Source organism: Nannobrachium achirus (genome assembly GCF_963921795.1).
Source record: "Nannobrachium achirus genome assembly, chromosome: 11".
In the NCBI taxonomy this organism is placed as follows: domain Eukaryota; kingdom Metazoa; phylum Chordata; class Actinopteri; order Myctophiformes; family Myctophidae; genus Nannobrachium; species Nannobrachium achirus.
This window is the reverse complement of record NC_137820.1, coordinates 1,266,218-1,287,553: the sequence shown is the minus strand read 5'-3', so window position 1 is coordinate 1,287,553 and position 21,336 is coordinate 1,266,218. Positions and strand designations below refer to the sequence as shown.

The 21,336-nt window shown below is 41.7% G+C and overlaps 1 protein-coding gene across 1 annotated transcript in view; it reads right to left on the bottom strand.

Moving 5' to 3' along the window:
* The window catches only part of gtf2h1 (general transcription factor IIH, polypeptide 1), a 41,267-nt gene extending 20,320 nt beyond the window's left edge, over positions 1-20,947 (bottom strand). The window contains exons 1-7 of the mRNA XM_080736541.1: positions 20,813-20,947; positions 16,608-16,763; positions 13,023-13,215; positions 10,231-10,393; positions 5,874-5,967; positions 1,986-2,135; positions 218-297 (exon numbers count right to left, since the gene is read on the bottom strand). Coding sequence (XP_080592667.1) covers positions 218-297; positions 1,986-2,135; positions 5,874-5,967; positions 10,231-10,393; positions 13,023-13,215; positions 16,608-16,761 — 834 coding nt within the window. The 5' untranslated portion in view covers positions 16,762-16,763; positions 20,813-20,947. The remainder of the gene's footprint in view (positions 1-217; positions 298-1,985; positions 2,136-5,873; positions 5,968-10,230; positions 10,394-13,022; positions 13,216-16,607; positions 16,764-20,812) is intronic.
* Between the last annotated feature and the right edge of the window lie 389 nt (positions 20,948-21,336).

Genomic DNA, 21,336 nt, shown 5'->3' with positions numbered 1-21,336 from the left:
GATTCGCAAAAATCAACTCACACACAGATCATCGTGCTTGTATTGTTTCTTCTCTGCGTAAAAGAAAGGTCTTTGAACGGGATCTGCCGCACGCACAGCGGCACCACCAAACATCAGGTCAATAAAATAGGAATAAGCCTTGGCAATTCATCTACACACATCTATGGATGGATGGATATGGCAACACTATGGCAGCATACAGTAAGTGTTCTCTCACCTCGTCAGTGCTTTTATCCTCCAGTTTCAGCAGGTCAACCAGAGGGTTCTTCACTCCTTGGACCACCATGTTCTTTAGACCTTCATTCAACACACAGGGTTCCCACACATTTTTATCAATTCATTTCCAAAACCTTTCCAAAACCTTTCCAGAATATTTAACCCAATTTCCAGGACTAAATAACAATAATTCAGCTCAATAACGAGTCGCTTACTCCAATGCGCAACGCCCAAAGACAGGTAGTGTATGCCAGTGGTTCTCAACCTTTTCAGACCGTGACCCCCCAAATAATCATATTTTTACTGGGGACCCCCCCCCCCCCCCCACCCTGACGAGCACTAAGAGTAGAGGAATTTTGTATAACACGGTTCTATTGTGAAAATAGCAGATCTACATGCTAACAACGCCTTTTCACAATTTCTGCCTCTATATATTTGACAATTTGGCCAATGTTAAATTTGTCATTTCAGAGGTATTAACAAAATCAATAACCAAAGACAATGCATAGCTATTCTTTCCAGGACCTTCCAGGACCCTTGATCAATTCCAAAACTTTTCCAGTACTGGAAAAATAGTTTTCTAATTTCAAAATATTTCCAGGAACTTCATGACCGTGGGAACCCTGAACGCATCAATATTAACCCATTTAGGCATAGAATTATTAATTAATTAATTTTTCAATATATCTTTTTAAAAGCGAACATTTGTAACTCAAATATATGCTTCTGGGGGGTCCCTGGAGCACCATATTTATAGATGATGTGATGCCTACCTTTCTGAGAGCCTACAGATGAGAGCCTACAGATGATAGCCTACATATGAGAGCCTACAGATGAGAGCCTACATATGAGAGCCTACATATGAGAGCCTACATATGAGAGCCTACAGATGAGAGCCTACATATGAGAGCCTACATATGAGAGCCTACAGATGAGAGCCTACATATGAGAGCCTACATATGAGAGCCTACATATGAGAGCCTACATATGAGAGCCTACAGATGAGAGCCTACATATGAGAGCCTACATATGAGAGCCTACAGATGAGAGCCTACAGATGAGAGCCTACATATGAGAGCCTACAGACGAGAGCCTACATATGAGAGCCTACAGATGAGAGCCTACAGATGAGAGCCTACATATGAGAGCCTACAGATGAGAGCCTACATATGAGAGCCTACATATGAGAGCCTACAGATGAGAGCCTACATATGAGAGCCTACAGATGAGAGCCTACATATGAGAGCCTACAGATGAGAGCCTACATATGAGAGCCTACATATGAGAGCCTACAGATGAGAGCCTACAGATGAGAGCCTACATATGAGAGCCTACAGCCTACAGATGAGAGCCTACAGCCTACAGATGAGAGCCTACAGATGAGAGCCTACAGATGAGAGCCTACAGATGAGAGCCTACAGCCTACAGATGAGAGCCTACAGATGAGAGCCTACAGCCTACAGATGAGAGCCTACAGATGAGAGCCTACAGATGAGAGCCTACATATGAGAGCCTACAGCCTACAGATGAGAGCCTACATATGAGAGCCTACAGCCTACAGATGAGAGCCTACAGCCTACAGATGAGAGCCTACAGATGAGAGCCTACAGCCTACAGATGAGAGCCTACAGATGAGAGCCTACAGCCTACAGATGAGAGCCTACAGATGAGAGCCTACAGATGAGAGCCTACAGATGAGAGCCTACAGCCTACAGATGAGAGCCTACAGATGAGAGCCTACAGATGAGAGCCTACAGATGAGAGCCTACCTTTGTCGTCCTGCTTGGCGCACTCAGAGAAGATGTCTTGTGCTCCGGTGTTGATGCGGTCTCTGTGGAAGTAGTGAGACTGGAAGAACCTCGTCCAGAAGTCCTTCTCTGTCAGCGTGTGAGGAACGTTCTCACTGTACTTCTGTCTCACTGGAGAAACACACAACACCTCTTTAAAGAACTACTGTATCACTGTAAACACACAACACCTCTATAAAGAACTACTGTATCACTGTAAACACACAACACCTCTATAAAGAACTACTGTCTCACTGTAAACACACAACACCTCTATAAAGAACTACTGTCTCACTGTAAACACACAACACCTCTATAAAGAACTACTGTATCAATGTAAACACACAACACCTCTATAAAGAACTACTGTATCACTGTAAACACACAACACCTCTATAAAGAACTACTGTATCACTGTAAACACACAACACCTCTATAAAGAACTACTGTATCACTGTAAACACACAACACCTCTATAAAGAACTACTGTATCACTGTAAACACACAACACCTCTATAAAGAACTACTGTATCACTGTAAACACACAACACCTCTATAAAGAACTACTGTATCACTGTAAACACACAACACCTCTATAAAGAACTACTGTATCACTGTAAACACACAACACCTCTATAAAGAACTACTGTATCACTGTAAACACACAACACCTCTATAAAGAACTACTGTGTCACTGTAAACACACAACACCTCTATAAAGAACTACTGTATCAATGTAAACACACAACACCTCTATAAAGAACTACTGTATCACTGTAAACACACAACACCTCTATAAAGAACTACTGTCTCACTGTAAACACACAACACCTCTATAAAGAACTACTGTCTCACTGTAAACACACAACACCTCTATAAAGAACTACTGTATCACTGTAAACACACAACATCTCTATAAAGAACTACTGTCTCAATGTAAACACACAACACCTCTATAAAGAACTACTGTCTCACTGTAAACACACAACACCTCTATAAAGAACTACTGTATCACTGTAAACACACAACATCTCTATAAAGAACTACTGTATCACTGTAAACACACAACACCTCTATAAAGAACTACTGTATCACTGTAAACACACAACACCTCTATAAAGAACTACTGTATCACTGTAAACACACAACACCTCTATAAAGAACTACTGTCTCACTGTAAACACACAACACCACCGTTAAAGTCACGATTATGACTTTTTTACATGACGATTAATTGTCACTGAAATACGGTAATTCTGATTAAGGATTTAATTGTGTTTCTGTCGTTGACAATTACATTTCAGTTTGGCTTGTAGGCTTTGAAGTTGCACATGACAGATTTGACACATAACTTGTCATGTAGACACCAGTGTCTCTTTCTTGTCATGTAGACACCAGTGTCTCCTTCTTGTCATGTAGACACCAGTGTCTCCTTCTTGTCATGTAGACACCAGTGTCTCCTTCTTGTCATGTAGACACCAGTGTCTCTTTCTTGTCATGTAGACACCAGTGTCTCCTTCTTGTCATGTAGACACCAGTGTCTCCTTCTTGTCATGTAGACACCAGTGTCTCTTTCTTGTCATGTAGACACCAGTGTCTCTTTCTTGTCATGTACAGTAGACACCAGTGTATTTTGTTGAGATTCTGAAATCTTAACTCCCGAGTCCCCATCTTTAACACTTGGACGTAAAAGTAAAAACGCATGTCAGTTTGTTTACATTTGGTCGCGAAACTAATTCCCAACCGCTCCCGACCGAGATAAAACCGCAGAGATTCAGGTTTCAGATTCAGAGATTATATTCAGGCGGCTAACAATGCTCCCTAAAAAATCTAGTCTCTGTGACGCTTCTAGGAGCCGCAGTCTACCTCCAAAACTATTATTTTATCTGTAAGAAGTTCTTTCATTGGTCGATAGACAGATAGCCTGCCCTGTCAGGGTCCAATCAGGACCGCCTCTCGTTCTTGTTCGGATTGGTTGACCTGTCTGTCAATCCTTTTAGCCCCGGTCAGCTGGTTCATCCACCAATGAGCTGCTAGTGACAGAGCTTCTTACAGATAAAATAATAGTTTTGAAGGCAGACTGTGGCTCCTAGAACAGTGAAACTCAAACTCCGGCCCGCGGGCCACTTTGACTGGCCCACCAGCTTAATGTCCTCAAAGTTGCGCATCCAACAAGCTTTAAACTGAGCAGATTGGACCTTGCGTTCCAGAGATAATGGCCAAAACATCGTGAAAACTGCCATAGAAATCACCGATTTCTTCTCTTTTTTTACCAGTGGCTCTGCCTCTTCCCAACTTATTAGCATACCCAAAATGTTATTGTAGGCCTATCTAAATGAAGAGACGTACTGTAGCTCTACTTCTACTTCTACAACTGCATCATTAGCCATTTGGTAGCTAAACAGTCTGGGTAATCTATGTTAAGTTTTTTTTTCTTCTTACGTCTCTGTAACTTTGTAAATAACTGTATACTGCTGTGCTACTACTGGACAACTGAATTTCCCCCTTGGGATAATAAAGGTATCTATCTATATCTAAGTAGATTGTTTGATTTTATTTTATTTTCCTTAACTATCAATTCTCACAAGTTTATTTTCTGTAAAAAGACTTTTGTGTTGAATGTGGCAAAGTCATAAATAGCATTGATGTGCTCAGCTATCTTTAATGTTATCCCACTTGATAGCAGGCAGACAGATATCAACCCAGACAAATAGCAGACAAACGTACATTAGTTTGTTTTGGTGTTTTTGTGGAATATGCAAATTTCACATAATTATTAAAAAAAAGAGAAAATGTAGCAAATTACTTTGATTACAAATGTTGTCATTGACAGAATATAAATGGAATTCCAAGCCATAAAATAATCCACATTGCAATTGTCTTGAGTTATGTGGAAATAAAGCAAAACGTTATCAAGTAATGTCATTTTATCAGCTGGCCCGCAGGGGATAGCTTCGCTGTTTCTACAAGCGACTCTAACCCTTATCCTAACGTTAACCTCCGTGGGGTGAGTCGCTAACCCTCTGATCGAAATGATGGTCGTTCGAAAGAGCGAGATTTTACCGGCCCGCGGCCCCTTGTCATTTTTGTAATGTGGCCCACCGGTTCAGAAGTTTGAGTATCCCTGTCCTAGAAGCAACACAGAGACTACATTTGTTTAGGGAGCATTGTTAGCCGCCTGCATGTAATAAAATAAAAATAAACAATTGCCTGTTTCCTGCTTATGTCAGCAGAACACTGCTTATAGCAACTTTAACTGGTCTCTGGACGAGATTGGTGAAGCACCACTGCCATGTTAAACCAATCCAGTGACTTTGATTGGTGCAGGGCTGAACATGGATATAAATACCATATTATCTATTTGACTGCAGATCAGGTTATCATACCAAACCCTTAAATTCAACAAATTCTTTCAATGGACCAAAACCTTGTTTTAATTGATGGCCTTCCTGCCCTGGCATTTGGCCTTTGTGTCCTCAAACAAAGGACAACACCAAAGGCCAAGAGGCCAATTCCAGGTCTGGTTACGATAACACTTTTTAACATGCCGATACGATATCCGAATCAATACCTGCTGGGTAGGTTCTATAGATCAGATATTTACTACCTGCTGGGTAGGTTCTATAGATCAGATGAGGGGAAGTTCTATAGATCTATTACCTGCTGGGTAGGGTCTATAGATCAGATGAGGGGAGGTTCTATAGATCTATTACCTGCTGGGTAGGGTCTATAGATCAGATGAGGGGAGGTTCTATAGATCTATTACCTGCTGGGTAGGTTCTATAGATCAGATGAGGGGAGGTTCTATAGATCTATTACCTGCTGGGTAGGGTCTATAGATCAGATGAGCGTAGGGTTTGTAGATCTAACCTGCAGGGTAGGTTCTGAAGATGGACTCGATGATGTCAGCCGTCAGGTTGTACCTCAGCCCGTTGCAGCCGTCAGTCTGTGGCCGAATGTCTGCCTGAAATACAGATATACAAAACATCTGTCTGTCTGCCTGTTAATGTAGAAACATAGATCTATAGAACATCTGTCTGTGGCCGAATGTCTGCCTGTTAACATAGAAACACAGATCTATAGAACATCTGTCTGTGGCCGAATGTCTGCCTGAAATACAGATATATAAAACATCTGTCTGTCTGCCTGTTAATGTAGAAATACAGATCTATAGAACATCTGTCTGTGGCCGAATGTCTGCCTGTTAACATAGAAACACAGATCTATAGAACATCTGTCTGTGGCCGAATGTCTGCCTGTTAACATAGAAACATAGATCTATAGAACATCTGTCTGTGGCCGAATGTCTGCCTGTTAACATAGAAACATAGATCTATAGAACATCTGTCTGTGGCCGAATGTCTGTCTGTTAACATAGAAACACAGATCTATAGAACATCTGTCTGTGGCCGAATGTCTGCCTGTTAACATAGAAACATAGATCTATAGAACATCTGTCTGTGGCCGAATGTCTGCCTGTTAACATAGAAACACAGATCTATAGAACATCTGTCTGTCTGTGGCCGAATGTCTGCCTGTTAACATAGAAACACAGATCTATAGAACATCTGTCTGTGGCCGAATGTCTGCCTGTTAACATAGAAACACAGATCTATAGAACATCTGTCTGTGGCCGAATGTCTGCCTGTTAACATAGAAACACAGATCTATAGAACATCTGTCTGTGGCCGAATGTCTGCCTGTTAACATAGAAACATAGATCTATAGAACATCTGTCTGTGGCCGAATGTCTGCCTGTTAACATAGAAACACAGATCTATAGAACATCTGTCTGTGGCCGTATGTCTGCCTGTTAACATAGAAACATAGATCTATAGAACATCTGTCTGTGGCCGAATGTCTGCCTGTTAACATAGAAACACAGATCTATAGAACATCTGTCTGTGGCCGAATGTCTGCCTGTTAACATAGAAACACAGATCTATAGAACATCTGTCTGTGGCCGAATGTCTGCCTGTTAACATAGAAACACAGATCTATAGAACATCTGTCTGTGGCCGAATGTCTGCCTGTTAACATAGAAACATAGATCTATAGAACATCTGTCTGTGGCCGAATGTCTGCCTGTTAACATAGAAACACAGATCTATAGAACATCTGTCTGTGGCCGTATGTCTGCCTGTTAACATAGAAACATAGATCTATAGAACATCTGTCTGTGGCCGAATGTCTGCCTGTTAACATAGAAACACAGATCTATAGAACATCTGTCTGTGGCCGAATGTCTGCCTGTTAACATAGAAACACAGATCTATAGAACATCTGTCTGTGGCCGAATGTCTGCCTGTTAACATAGAAACACAGATCTATAGAACATCTGTCTGTGGCCGAATGTCTGCCTGTTAACATAGAAACATAGATCTATAGAACATCTGTCTGTGGCCGAATGTCTGCCTGTTAACATAGAAACACAGATCTATAGAACATCTGTCTGTGGCCGAATGTCTGCCTGTTAACATAGAAACATAGATCTATAGAACATCTGTCTGTGGCCGAATGTCTGCCTGTTAACATAGAAACACAGATCTATAGAACATCTGTCTGTGGCCGTATGTCTGCCTGTTAACATAGAAACATAGATCTATAGAACATCTGTCTGTGGCCGAATGTCTGCCTGTTAACATAGAAACATAGATCTATAGAACATCTGTCTGTGGCCGAATGTCTGCCTGAAATACAGATATATAAAACATCCGTCTGTCTGTGGCCGAATGTCTGCCTGAAATACAGATATATAAAACATCTGTATGTCTGCCTGTTAATGTAGAAACATAGATCTATAGAACATCTGTCTGTGGCCGAATGTCTGCCTGTTAACATAGAAACATAGATCTATAAAACATCTGTCTGTGGCCGAATGTCTGCCTGTTAACATAGAAACATAGATCTATAAAACATCTGTCTGTGGCCGAATGTCTGCCTGTTAACATAGAAACATAGATCTATAGAACATCTGTCTGTGGCCGAATGTCTGCCTGTTAATGTAGAAACATAGATCTATAGAACATCTGTCTGTGGCCGAATGTCTGCCTGTTAATGTAGAAACATAGATCTATAGAACATCCGTATGTCTGCCTGTTAATAAATGTAGATCTATAAAACATCCGAATGTCTGCCTGAAATACAGATATATAAAACATCCGTATGTCTGTGGCCGTATGTCTGCCTGTTAATAAATGTAGATCTATAAAACATCTGTCTGTCTGCCTGTTAACATAGATCTATAGATCGACCAATAAGACTCCCTAATCAGGAGATAAGCGACCGTCAGGTCACATACACAAACTTTAGAAGGCAATGGTAGCCAATCAGGAGGGAATATGGGAAATGGGACAGATCCATGTTGATGACATGACTGTAGAGATACTGTGTACCGCTTTGTGTGATTTTAGGCCAAAATCTATAGGAGCAGTGTCCAAAAATGTTTAAAAAGAAATTGGCCTCATGGTGGCGCTAGAAGAGGGCCATGTGAGAAATGAGGGGTGGAAGTTGTGGTTTGCCAGCCAAGGAATGTGTGTGCAAAGTTTGGCATGGATAGGAGCAACGGTGGTGGAGATATGAGTAGTGCTGTATGTCTGCCTGAAATATAGATATCGTCACTGTCCGGCAGAAACCTTGTATCTCCAAGTTTTAAATGTGTATGTTTTTCTTTTCGCAAAATAAAGCCCCGCTTCATCATACAAGGCTGTCGCACAAAGGTAGTCCAAACAGCAGCACACAACGCCTCGCGGTGCGAGGCTTTGTGTGCTTGTAGATCGGCTGTTTTCACTAGTTTAAGTGCAAAATGAAGAGTTTTGGACATACAGGGTTTCCACCAGACAACGACGATAATATAAAACGTATGTCTGTCTGTGGCCTGATGTCTGCCTGTTAACAGAAATATACTGTAAAACACACTGATGTCTGCCTGTAAATGTAGAAATATAAAACAAACTGAATGTCTGTCTGTGACACATAAGATATACAGTATAACACACTGAATGTGTGCAGAAATCTAGAACACAGTGTATAGTTATTATAGTTATCTAAGAGTTTAACAAACTCTTATTTAGTTTTTAATCATTCAGTGCTCCAAGCTTGTCCAAGATTGACACAACGTTCTACATGGCCACGGGACATTAGCATTATTGTATATACTGTATGTTTTGGACCCAGCAGATTTGCACGGCCATAGAATTGTCTTTTTTTTCTTTTTTTTAATTTGGAAACTGTTATGAGTCTTTTACCCGCCTGGCATATGATCCGTGCACATATTGTCTGCTATGTGCACGAACGTGCCACGCAGGACCATAGCGCACAGCTCTGCCTTTTACTTGAGTTTTTTATGTAAACGGTGACAAATACCTGACAACAGATATGTCTTTTTCCAATGGGATTGTTTTATTTTAAAGCTGTGGTCGGGTCTACACGCCTTCTACATGATACATGCACAGATCGTGCACGTGCCCACGTTAAAAGGTAAGGACATTTTGGCAGTTGCTGAGTTCAGCGATGTTTAAAAGAGCAGCAAATGAGTTAAAAATGATTGGAAAGTCAAAACTCCCATGACATAACCAGTATGTTCTTTGCAAGTGTACTGTATGGTAAGAAGTTTTCGCGAACGGCTGAGCTTCCCCGCGACTAACGATTGTGGATCACAAGAGTGGGGAAGCTTATCTCGGAGCTGCAGGGCGGAGGGAGAGGTTACGAAAGGTAAATGTCTGCAAAGAATGCAAGTCGAGCGTGCTGCTGGCCGTGTACAAGTGTAAATGAGGACGTAGGTGAGAACTGCCTACCCGAGTATTGTTATGCAAAGCAGCTAGCCAGGTAGGGGGACTGAAGTGTTCGTGCTGACCGCGGCTCACACAACTTGACGACGTGCGTGCACGCACGTGTCGTGTGTGCGTGCATGTGGGGCGTGCGTACGTGCAGCTTGAAAAAAAGAAGTCTGGGCTCGCCGAGCCCAACCGAGCCCACGGCATCTCACCCCTGTATATGTGTTCTTTACAAGTGTATGTACACTTTTGACCACACCTGAATCTACACAGTAATTTATAAACTCACCAGAAAGGAGCAGATATTTTGTATATAATTTATATATAATATATAAACTCAGAGATGTGTATAATCTATATAATTTACAGTATATTTATATATAATCTATAATCTATAATCTATAATCTACAGTATATTTATATGTACAGTATATATATATATATAGACTCACCAGGAAAGCAGCAGAGATCCCAACCTCCTGCTTATTGGCTGACAGGCAGGGCTCCGTGTTGTTCAGGCTCAGCCGATTGGTCCAGAACTCCTCAGCGCTGATCACCTGACTCACCACCAGATCCTTATAGAGCTGGAACAGCACCGGATCCTCCTGCAGCATTCTGGGAGAAAACAGAGCTTTAGATCCTCCAGCAGCATTCTGGGAGAAAACAGATCTTTAGATCCTCCAGCAGCATTCTGGGAGAAAACAGATCTTTAGACCCTCCTGCAGCATTCTGGGAGAAAACAGATCTTTAGATCCTCCTGGAGCATTCTGGGAAAAAACAGATCTTTAAATCCTCCTGCAGCATTCTGGGAGAAAACAGATCTTTAGATCCTCCTGGAGCATTCTGGGAGAAAACAGATCTTTAAATCCTCCTGCAGCATTCTGGGAAAAAACAGATCTTTAAATCCTCCTGGAGCATTCTGGGAGAAAACAGATCTTTAAATCCTCCTGCAGCATTCTGGGAGAAAACAGATCTTTAGATCCTCCTGGAGCATTATGGGAGAAAACAGATCTTTAAACCCTCCTGGAGCATTCTGGGAGAAAACAGATCTTTAAACCCTCCTGAAGCATTCTGGGAGAAAACAGATCTTTAAATCCTCCACAAACACACCAGATCTTTAAATCCTAGTGTAGCAATTCAAAATCAAATAGAACGGAAATCAAATATATATTTTTAAATGTCGTCAATTAAATGAAGTTACAGTACATAATTTACAGCAAATTAGATCCTGCACATCAAACATATAATTCTCCAAATGTCTGTCTGAGTGTCGGTCTGTCCAAGAGTTTCTCCTCAGTGGCTGGAATTATGTTATCATCCATTTTCTCGGGGGGGGTGAAGATGTACTATTATGTCCGTATCGTGACATAACTGAAACTCGGACGGTGCTGAGGTCGTCTCATGCGACCTTCACACTAGTCATGTGACGGTTTGATTTTTTTTAAAACCGGTTCGATATTTAATTAAAAATCGAACCGAACCGGTAATACCGGTTTTGACCACTTGGGGGCGCAGATAGAAGCGGACACATTTATGGTGCCGATTTAGCCATAAATTATAACTCTTGTAGAGAACTTTTACAGAGTCCTCATAATCAACAGCCACCTGTTATTTTATCTATATGGATCTTCTCAGTGAGATGTCTCCTGTTTGTACTGTTACTGCTTCTGTGGAATGGGGGGCTCTCTGCCGTGTTTGTGTTTGCTCTGCTGTACAGAGGACCAGTGGATTGGGTCAAAAACAGTGGACTGGGATTGCTTGTAGATCGGCTACTTTTTGTTTTGATCATAGAGGGACGTGCCGACCCTCTATGGATACGGGAGGGCAAGGCACAGGCGGCCGTGGTGGTCCGCGGCCCCCGGCGGACCCCCGCGACCCCCCGCGGACCACCAAAGGGACGGCGCCGCCACGAAAACGCTAGGCTAGGCTAGGCTAGGCTACATGCATACTGTATCCAGATAGCATACATGCTAGGCTAGCTTGCTTCCTCCATGTTGTAGTTTTAGTAGTTTAGCCAATAAAGGTTATTTGACCACGTTCACCCCAACGTTAATCGTCGCTATTGTTGTAAAGACGCAATGAAGACCTGTGTGGCTTCTAACACGTTGTCCAATGTCCACCACCACATCTATAAACAATAGCGCGTGTCCAGTTGTGATTGAATGAAGGAGGAGGCGGGTCGCTGTCGCAGGCAGCAGCACTAGGCTTCGAGCAGCTGTCAACAACAGTAGCAGATCTGCGCTCCACTAGACTCACTCAGTATACACAAACATAAATACAATACAGAATGAATTTGATGCTGTCGGAAAATACACGTGAAGCCCGCCAGCATACGTTTACATTTGTAAGATATATTTTAATTGGATACTTTTCTCTTTTTTTTTTACTCGGTTTAGTCGGTATTCATAAACTGAACCGGTATCATCAAGTAAACCGGATCGAACCGGTAATACCGGAAACCGTCACATAACTACTTCACACTGCTCGACGCGGCAATGTGCTCGCTTGGCGGTGTCTCACGTGGTTCAAGGTCGCCTGAGACGGCGCGCCTCTGTGTTTCCTAAACCCACCAGGCTTGAGTTAAGACCCGCCTCGCGGAAACGCCCCTCTCAATAATCTTAAGTATGAAAGTGCATATATGAACGTTTATAGTGCTCTTAGTGCAAAGCAATACTGTACCTACTACCTACCTACCTACCTACCGATCCATTACAATGATACACACAGCATAATACGCCCAAAGCCATATCCAAACTATAACAATTTAACTGATAATCAGCAAGAGTTTTTATTTTGAGCACAGTAGTGACAAATTAATAGCTTTCTCATTACATTTTTCTCTTTTGCAAAGTTACAAAGTTTCCCTTTTTTAAGCACAGTACAAAGTAAGTTTCAGGTTTTTGTTTAGCACAGTTTATTGTGAGCACTGTAGTGACAAATTAATAGCTGTGCATTGTGCAAATGCAGGCTTTTCTCAGTACAAGTTTTAAGATTGTCTTCATGCCTTTATTGACTTCATCCACCCTCCATGTGACCGTCAAAGATTTCAGCCACTCCTAGAACTTCTCGCGTTTCCGTGAGGCGGGTCTTAACTCAAGCCTGGTAGGTTTAGGAAACACGCGTCATTTATTGGTAGAAACAAAGTGGTGCGAGCAGCATGCGAACCCGAGGAGCATGGACTGACAATCTAATGACCAGCAGCCAAGACACTGAGGAAGCTGCTGAGACGGCAGATGTTCCTCACCTGTTCTTCTCCTCCAGCTCCTTGTCAGCCTTCTTCTTGAACTTGGGCAGCAGCTGCTGCAGCAGCTCCTTGGCAGCGTCGCGGTCCTTCATGGCGGAGCTCTGGTTGGAGAAGTGGAAGGTGGTGTTTTCTCCGGTGTGGAGCACCAGCTGCAGCTGGATCTTAGCCTTACCGTCTGGACTGATCTTCTGACCTGAAACAACAACACAGCAGCAGCAGCATTATAAGGCCGGCGTCTTCAACGTTTTCAGGCCAGGGACCCCTTAGCTGAGAGAGAGATGAAGCAGGGACCCCTTAGCTGAGAGAGAGATGAAGCAGGGACCCCTTAGCTGAGAGAGAGATGAAGCAGGGGCCCCTTAGCTGAGAGAGATGAAGCAGGGGCCCCTTAGCTGAGAGAGAGATGAAGCAGGGACCCCTTAGCTGAGAGAGAGATGAAGCAGGGGCCCCTTAGCTGAGAGAGAGATGAAGCAGGGGCCCCTTAGCTGAGAGAGAGATGAAGCAGGGGCCCCTTAGCTGAGAGAGAGATGAAGCAGGGGCCCCTTAGCTGAGAGAGAGATGAAGCAGGGACCCCTTAGCTGAGAGAGAGAGATGAAGCAGGGACCCCCTCTACATATTATATAAAATTGTGTTGCATATTAAAAATGTTCACAGATTTCTTAAGACAGCTCAGACATGTTTTTGACAACCACTTGAACCGTCAAATACTATAAGCTGCTCTTCTTTTCCCTCCACAAACCGCTTTGCCAAAAATAGCCGATCTACAAGCTTTCAACGCCTCGCAATGTGAGGCGTTGTAGCTCTGCTATTTTTGGCTAATGTTCCACTCAGAATAGGGATGCTAGGGTTCAAGTGGTTAATGTAAAAAACACAATTCTACCACACAAAGATTTGGCAGCCCCCCTGTGCTATATACTGTTTCAAGTACGTATATTATAATAACCTTTTACCAATTCTAGAGGGTTTAAATGGTACCAGATATGCAGCTCTGCAAATAAAAGGTGAATTGATCCCAGTGCATGACGGAGGACGATATCACCATAAATTACATCTCCAAGATACGATTATCGTCAGTGTTTTTCTATAGCGATAAACGATAATATCGCTTTATCCCATCCTTAGACTGGAACTACAGCTCCTGAACGGCGAGTAATTACCGGCTGGCATTACCGTTGATGAAAATATATTATAAAATGTCATTTCTGCTAAGCAGCAAGCTAAATATTCTTAGATGATTTTTATTTATATTAGGATAAATGTGTGCGATGTTAAAAACCAAACAGAAGTGAGGAGGAGGCTTCACTTCCGTCGCCCCAGATTTATGAGGAGGTACTCATCATAAAACGTCCGTCGCCCCAGACTGTATGACGGGAGCATTTGCAAATGGAGGGAGTCAACAGTCTGGCCACGTGACACGACCGTTTCTGTTTGCCCCACCTTTCTGTGTCCACTGTATGTGCGTACATAGTAGGGCATTCACCAAATATTCGAATATAAAAGTCAATATTTTTTATGGTGTCTCTTTAAAAAAATATGTAGTTTAAAAAGCGTGGCTAGATAGGAAGTCATAAGAATGAGTTGTCAATGCCCCTGGTGGATGAATTTGTTAATGCTCTTTAGCAGGGGTTCTCAAACCTTTTTAGGCTGTGACCCCCAAAATAAACATATTTGAACTTGGGACCCCCACCCAGACAAGCACTTGGAATTGTAGGTATTACATTTAATGTGACTCGGTTCCACAGATAAATATTGTGAAAATAGCAGATCTACATGCTCACAACGCTGCATGTAGATCGGCTATTGTCGGAAGTAAGGGTCCATTTGGTTTCATTTGTACACTGTCAGAGTTACCTACTTGTAAGGGTCAATTTACACCTCCCAAAAGGAACCCAGAGAGTCCCTGGACCCCACTTTGAGGACCACTGGTCTAAATGGCCTGTTACTGCTTTTTCTTTTAGTTTTTGTTACCTTGTAAGTGGTTGTAACTGTAAGTAAGTATGTTGTAAGTAACTTGAAAAATAACCTTGAAACCAACATGAACAATAATCGTGATAAGATTGTGTATCATGATACAATAACTATCTGCTTTGCCGATCTACAAGCTAGATCAGCTATTTTCACAATATTTATCAGTGGGACTGAATGTAACCTCAGCTTCAACTCCTACAAGTTGAATTGGATACTAAAGGACCTCAGCCTGCAATCTGCTAATGTTTATACTTAAAATATACAATGTCAGTGTTTTGTAAGAAGAATCATTAAATATATAAATGCTGCTACAGTAACACAATAAATAGAAGAATTGATTTGACGCTGTGATCTGGAATATCCGTATCTGCAGATACTGGTTCCAGTTGATCGGTATCGGCCCCAAAAAACGCAATCGCAGCATCTCTAGATGTCAGCGTACAGATGTTTACTTACAGTGTATATCAGCATACAGGTGGATGACAGAGAAGAGTTAACCCATTCAGGCCAAGAATTATTGAATGCTTTAACCAGTGAAAAATAGCAGATATACAAGCTTGCAGCGCGGCGTTTGAAGAAGTTGTGAAAATCTGTGCAAATCTTTGAATATATGTATTTTCAAAGCGAACGTTTGTAACTCAAATTTTGCTTCTGGGGGGTCTCTGGAACTAAATATTTTGAGAAGGGGGTCCGTGGCCAAATAAATATCATTTTGGGAGTCCTTCGACATGAAAAGATTTGAGAACCACTGACATAGTAGTCTCTCAAGAACAGACTAACTGAGCTCCAGTTGAGTGAAAAGGACCTTTTCTTTGACGATGGCTGGCCAGATTGCTGACATAGAAACATAGGGTTTTCAAAGACACTTATAGAATCAGATCAAAAATCTAATTTTCACGATTTTTCAAAAATAGCAGATCTACAAGCTCACAGTGTGGCACTCGGTGCCGCACTGTGAGCTTGTATATGTGCTATTTTTCAATTGTTAAAGCATAACATAATGATACACTATAATGTGTACCTGTTCCGAATGGGATCATTACAGCGTATATCAGCATACAGGTGGCTGATAGAGAAGAGTTTAATACTTACTAGGGATGTCCCAATACTACATTTATTCTGGTCAAGTACAAGTACGAGTACTTAATTTGAGTACTTGCCGATACCGAATACCGATACTGTAAGTTAAGTGCTTAAATAGTGTGTGGCGCTCCAAAATTAAATGCTTGAAATAATTATGTTGTCATGGCTAGAGTGAGAGAAGGTGAAAACACTGTTCATTAGTTGAACTAACACACACAAAACTGTGTCTTAGGACTAAATGGTATCTGGCGCTGCCGTGAGCAATATGGGACGAGTACGAGTACAGCAAAATAGGCCGTTATCGGGGCGAGTACCGATACTGCGAGTACCGATACCGCATCCCTAATACTTACAGCGTATATCTGCATACAGGTGGCTGACAGAGAACAGTTTACTTACAGCGTATATCTGCATACAGGTGGCTGACAGAGAACAGTTTACTTACAGCGTATATCTGCATACAGGTGGCTGACAGAGAACAGTTTACTTACAGCGTATATCTGCATACAGGTGGCTGACAGAGAACAGTTTACTTACAGCGTATATCTGCATACAGGTGGCTGACAGAGAAGCGGTCTTTCCCCTCGGGTCCCCAGGCGATGCGTTCGGCCATCAGGTACAAAGTCCCGTCCTGCTTCCTCTGACGAACCTTCTTCACCACCAGGAGAACCTCCTCTGACAGGGACGCCATCGCTGGGAAGAACATATCAATAATATGAATAAACTAATTCATCAAATACCGATCTTGAACGCCAAGCATTTCTATTCTATTCTGGGTTTGTGGGAGATCAGCCAAGAAATAGCTGATCTGCAAGCTACAGTATGTCTTGATCGAAAAAGGAGTAGGAGGGGGTTTTGTGAAATTAAACAGGTCCATTTGGTTTCATTTTATGGGTTAGTTAGTTCGTTTTGAGAGGCTAAACGGTGGTTCTGTGGATCAAATGCAGAACACATAATGAACCTTGATGTGAAGAAGGTTCAAACCACTGTTCTAACGGTTACCAGTGTGATTGCTGTTACACTCTGACTCCATGTAGACTAGAGCAGGGGTTGCTGTTACACTCTGACTCCATGTAGACTAGACCAGGGGTTGCTGTTACACTCTGACTCCATGTAGACTAGACCAGGGGTTGCTGTTACACTCTGACTCCATGTAGACTAGACCAGGGGTTGCTGTTACACTCTGACTCCATGTAGACTAGACCAGGGGTTGCTGTTACACTCTGACTCCATGTAGACTAGACCAGGGGTTGCTGTTACACTCTGACTCCATGTAGACTAGAGCAGGGGTTTCCAAAGTGGGTGACGGTGACGGGGCACCCTGGGTAGTTCATCATACAAGACTGTCGTACAAAACGAGTGAAAACAGCCGATCTACAAACACACGTGCTTGTAGATCTGCTGTTTTCACTAGTTTAGTACATTTTATAGACGATGAATACAAAACGAACTGTTTTGGACATACAAGGTTTCCACCCGACAACGATGATATGCTATAAATATAAGGTGCTGGGAGTGAAAATTATAATGTAGGGGTGCCTCGGATTAAAACAATATTCATGGGGGTGAAAAAAAGGTTTGGGAACCCCTGGACTAGAGTTTGTCAGTAATCCTGGTCTCTATACTGCCTCCCCCTGGCCAGCTGGGGCGCTTGATGGAGGGGAAAGGAACTGGTTGGAATAACGTGTTCCTTCCACGCGCTACGTCCAAACCAGGGAAATCTCCACTGTCAGGTGAAAAGAAGCAACTTGGGCTCCACTAGTCTGGGTTCTCCAACATTACATTTGAGGCTCCTCAGGGACATTCAATCCCTCATATACTGGTGCACACCCCCGGGCACAGGACTAGTCATTTGAAAATGTTAGTTCCTTGGGAGATTTTGATTATTATACAAAACATACATACACTTGTGAAATGGGTGTCTTGTTTTTCCAGAACATTCCTATTCCCACATTGAAGGACTTGGCCAAGGCCATGGAGCGCAACACACACGTCAAGAACACATCGCTATCTTTGGTGAACCTTCCCCCCAGAATAGGCATGCTGGGGTTCAAGTGGTTAAACGTCAAGTATAACGTTATTTTCATGTGTGAAACATTGTTTTCTCACTCAACAGTAAACAAACCAACATAAAGTTTAAGTGTATAGAGGGTATCTGCACATTTCTAAAGTGGCAATTTAAGGACTTTTTAATACCTCTAAAATGACAAATTAATCATTGGACAAATTGGCAAATATTAGAGTCAGAAATTGTGAAAATAGCAGGCGTTGTGAGCATGTAGATCGGATGTGTTATACAAAACGTAATGCCTCAACTCTTGGTGCTCATCAGGGTGGGGGGTCCCCAGTTAAAATATGATTATTTTGGGGGTCCCCGGCTAGGGAAACCTTTTCAGGGTTGCGGCCTAAAAAGGTTGAGAACCACTGGCATAGCCTACCATATCTCAGGTGTAAAGATGTACATATTTATGTAAGGTAATATGATGTAAGATTCTAAACATTAACAGTGTAATTCAGATGTGCAGTGGATGAAAACGTTATTTACATTTGCAGACCTGAGTTAAACCTGAGTTGAAAATCCCTGCTTCATTAGACACTAGACAGTACAATTATTATGCTAACAGTCAGACATTAAGGATATAAACAGATAACACAATACTGTAACAGTTATAAATGTAAACAGAGGTCCAGTCAGACATTAAGAGTATACTTCTATAAACATAACACAATACTGTAACAGTTATAAATGTAAACAGAGGTCCAGTCAGACATTAAGAGTATACTTCTATAAACATAACACAATACTGTAACAGTTATAAATGTAAACAGAGGTCCAGTCAGACATTAAGAGTATACTTCTATAAACATAACACAATACTGTAACAGTTATAAATGTAAACAGAGGTCCAGTCAGACATTAAGAGTATACTTCTATAAACATAACACAATACTGTAACAGTTATAAATGTAAACAGAGGTCCAGTCAGACATTAAGAGTATACTTCTATAAACATAACACAATACTGTAACAGTTATAAATGTAAACAGAGGTCCAGTCAGACATTAAGAGTATACTTCTATAAACATAACACAATACTGTAACAGTTATAAATGTAAACAGAGGTCCAGTCAGACATTAAGAGTATACTTCTATAAACATAACACAATACTGTAACAGTTATAAATGTAAACAGAGGTCCAGTCAGACATTAAGAGTATACTTCTATAAACATAACACAATACTGTAACAGTTATAAATGTAAACAGAGGTCCAGTCAGACATTAAGAGTATACTTCTATAAACATAACACAATACTGTAACAGTTATAAATGTAAACAGAGGTCCAGTCAGACATTAAGAGTATACTTCTATAAACATAACACAATACTGTAACAGTTATAAATGTAAACAGAGGTCCAGTCAGACATTAAGGCTAAAAGGATTGAACATACATAAGTCCTGGGGACTTGTTTACGTTGTGGTCTTGTGTATTCAATTCATCAGCATATACAAATAACAGATAATATATAAAAACCATATGACAGTCAACACCATGCTCTGATGACACGATAAACCTTCATTAAATGAATTAAGTTTCTTGATTAAAACATTTAACATTAATTAGCCAACTAAGCTTGATTGATTGATTGAAGACTTTATTAGAAGTTTGCATAGGAAAAGGTACAGTTTCATGATGGTACAGTTCACTGGTACAAGGTCTACTAAAAGGAGATCCATGAAAAGACTAAGCTTATTTCCACTGGAAACCATTGAAGTATCTCATATAACATTGAATGACAGACAAATAGAACACAGTACTATGCAGTAGATATGTAAAGAAAAACAAAAGAAGACAGTAAGTCTAAACAAAACAGTATATACAAAGAAGGGGCAGGGGAGGGTAGGGTTGGGCTAGGTTCTTTTTTTACCAGTTGCGAACGGCTGCTGCCTGTAAGTGGTTTTTCAGGGCAATTTTAAAGGATGCTAGTGATCCACACTCCTTTATGGCCTTCGGTAAGGCATTCCACATTTTTGTGGTGTAGCAGAAGAACGAGTTCGACCCTTTCTTTGAGTTGACTCTGGGTTGAACGTGATCTGTGGCGCTGCCTCTGGTGTTGTAATTATGGACATCCTTAACGTTTATAAAGTATTTTGACAGGTACTTGGGTATCATAGTGGTGTAGTGTATCTTGTACACCAGGCCCATTGCAAGTTGCTGTACTCTGTCATCTACTCTGAGCCAACCCACTCTTAACTGGTGAGTAGCGGTGAGGTGAGTCTGACAGCTAACAATGTTGTCTCTTATTAAAAGCACACGCACACGCACACGCGCACACACACACACACACACACACACACACACACACACACACACACACACACACACACACACACACACACACACACACACACACCGATTTGTTAGTTTACTGGGAACCAAATGGACCCTTACAGCTCTGTGACTCTGAGAGTGTTACACTGTCAGAGTTACATTAACGCAGGCACACACACACACACACACACACACACACACGAAATGATTAATAGTCTATAAGGCAGACTTACGGGTCCATTTGGTTCTATTTGTGTACACCCTCAGAGTTACATTGTTGACACGCACGCACACACACACACACACACACACACACACACACACACACACACACACACACACACACACACACACACACACACACACACAGTGTGTATAAAGTGCTCTCAGTGAATTAAAGCCACCAACCTTCCTACTGGTCGCTGCTGCGGTTCCTCTGGACGCACACAGCTCAGATAAGGACGTTAAAGATGAATAATGTGATGTTTAATGTGAATATAAAGCCATTAAACAGTGTTTTATTGTGTTATAAACTCATTAAACCAGCAGAATGTTTGTGTTGTTTCTACAGCGCTGACAGCCTGTTGGTGCAGCGCTCTAAAGAGTCCGACAGGAAGGAGGAAACAACGAACCAACGGACGGTCGTTCCGTCCTGTGGGTTGTTGTTTTTCCCGTAGCATTTTACCGCCACCTGCTGTTCAACTAGGAGCATTACATGTACTTGAAGTTGCTGTCGGTGATTTAATTTAACCTTAATTTGTTTGGGTCTATTAACTTTTCGCGAATTAAACAATTCAAACTTCAAATACGTGTTTCAAAAGTATTTCATCACTAAAATGTTTTCTTTCCCCCCCCCCCAAAAAACATTAGTTAGTTTAAAGGGAGATATATTATCCACACCTTACTGGATAAAAGAAAAACCTCTTCCACCG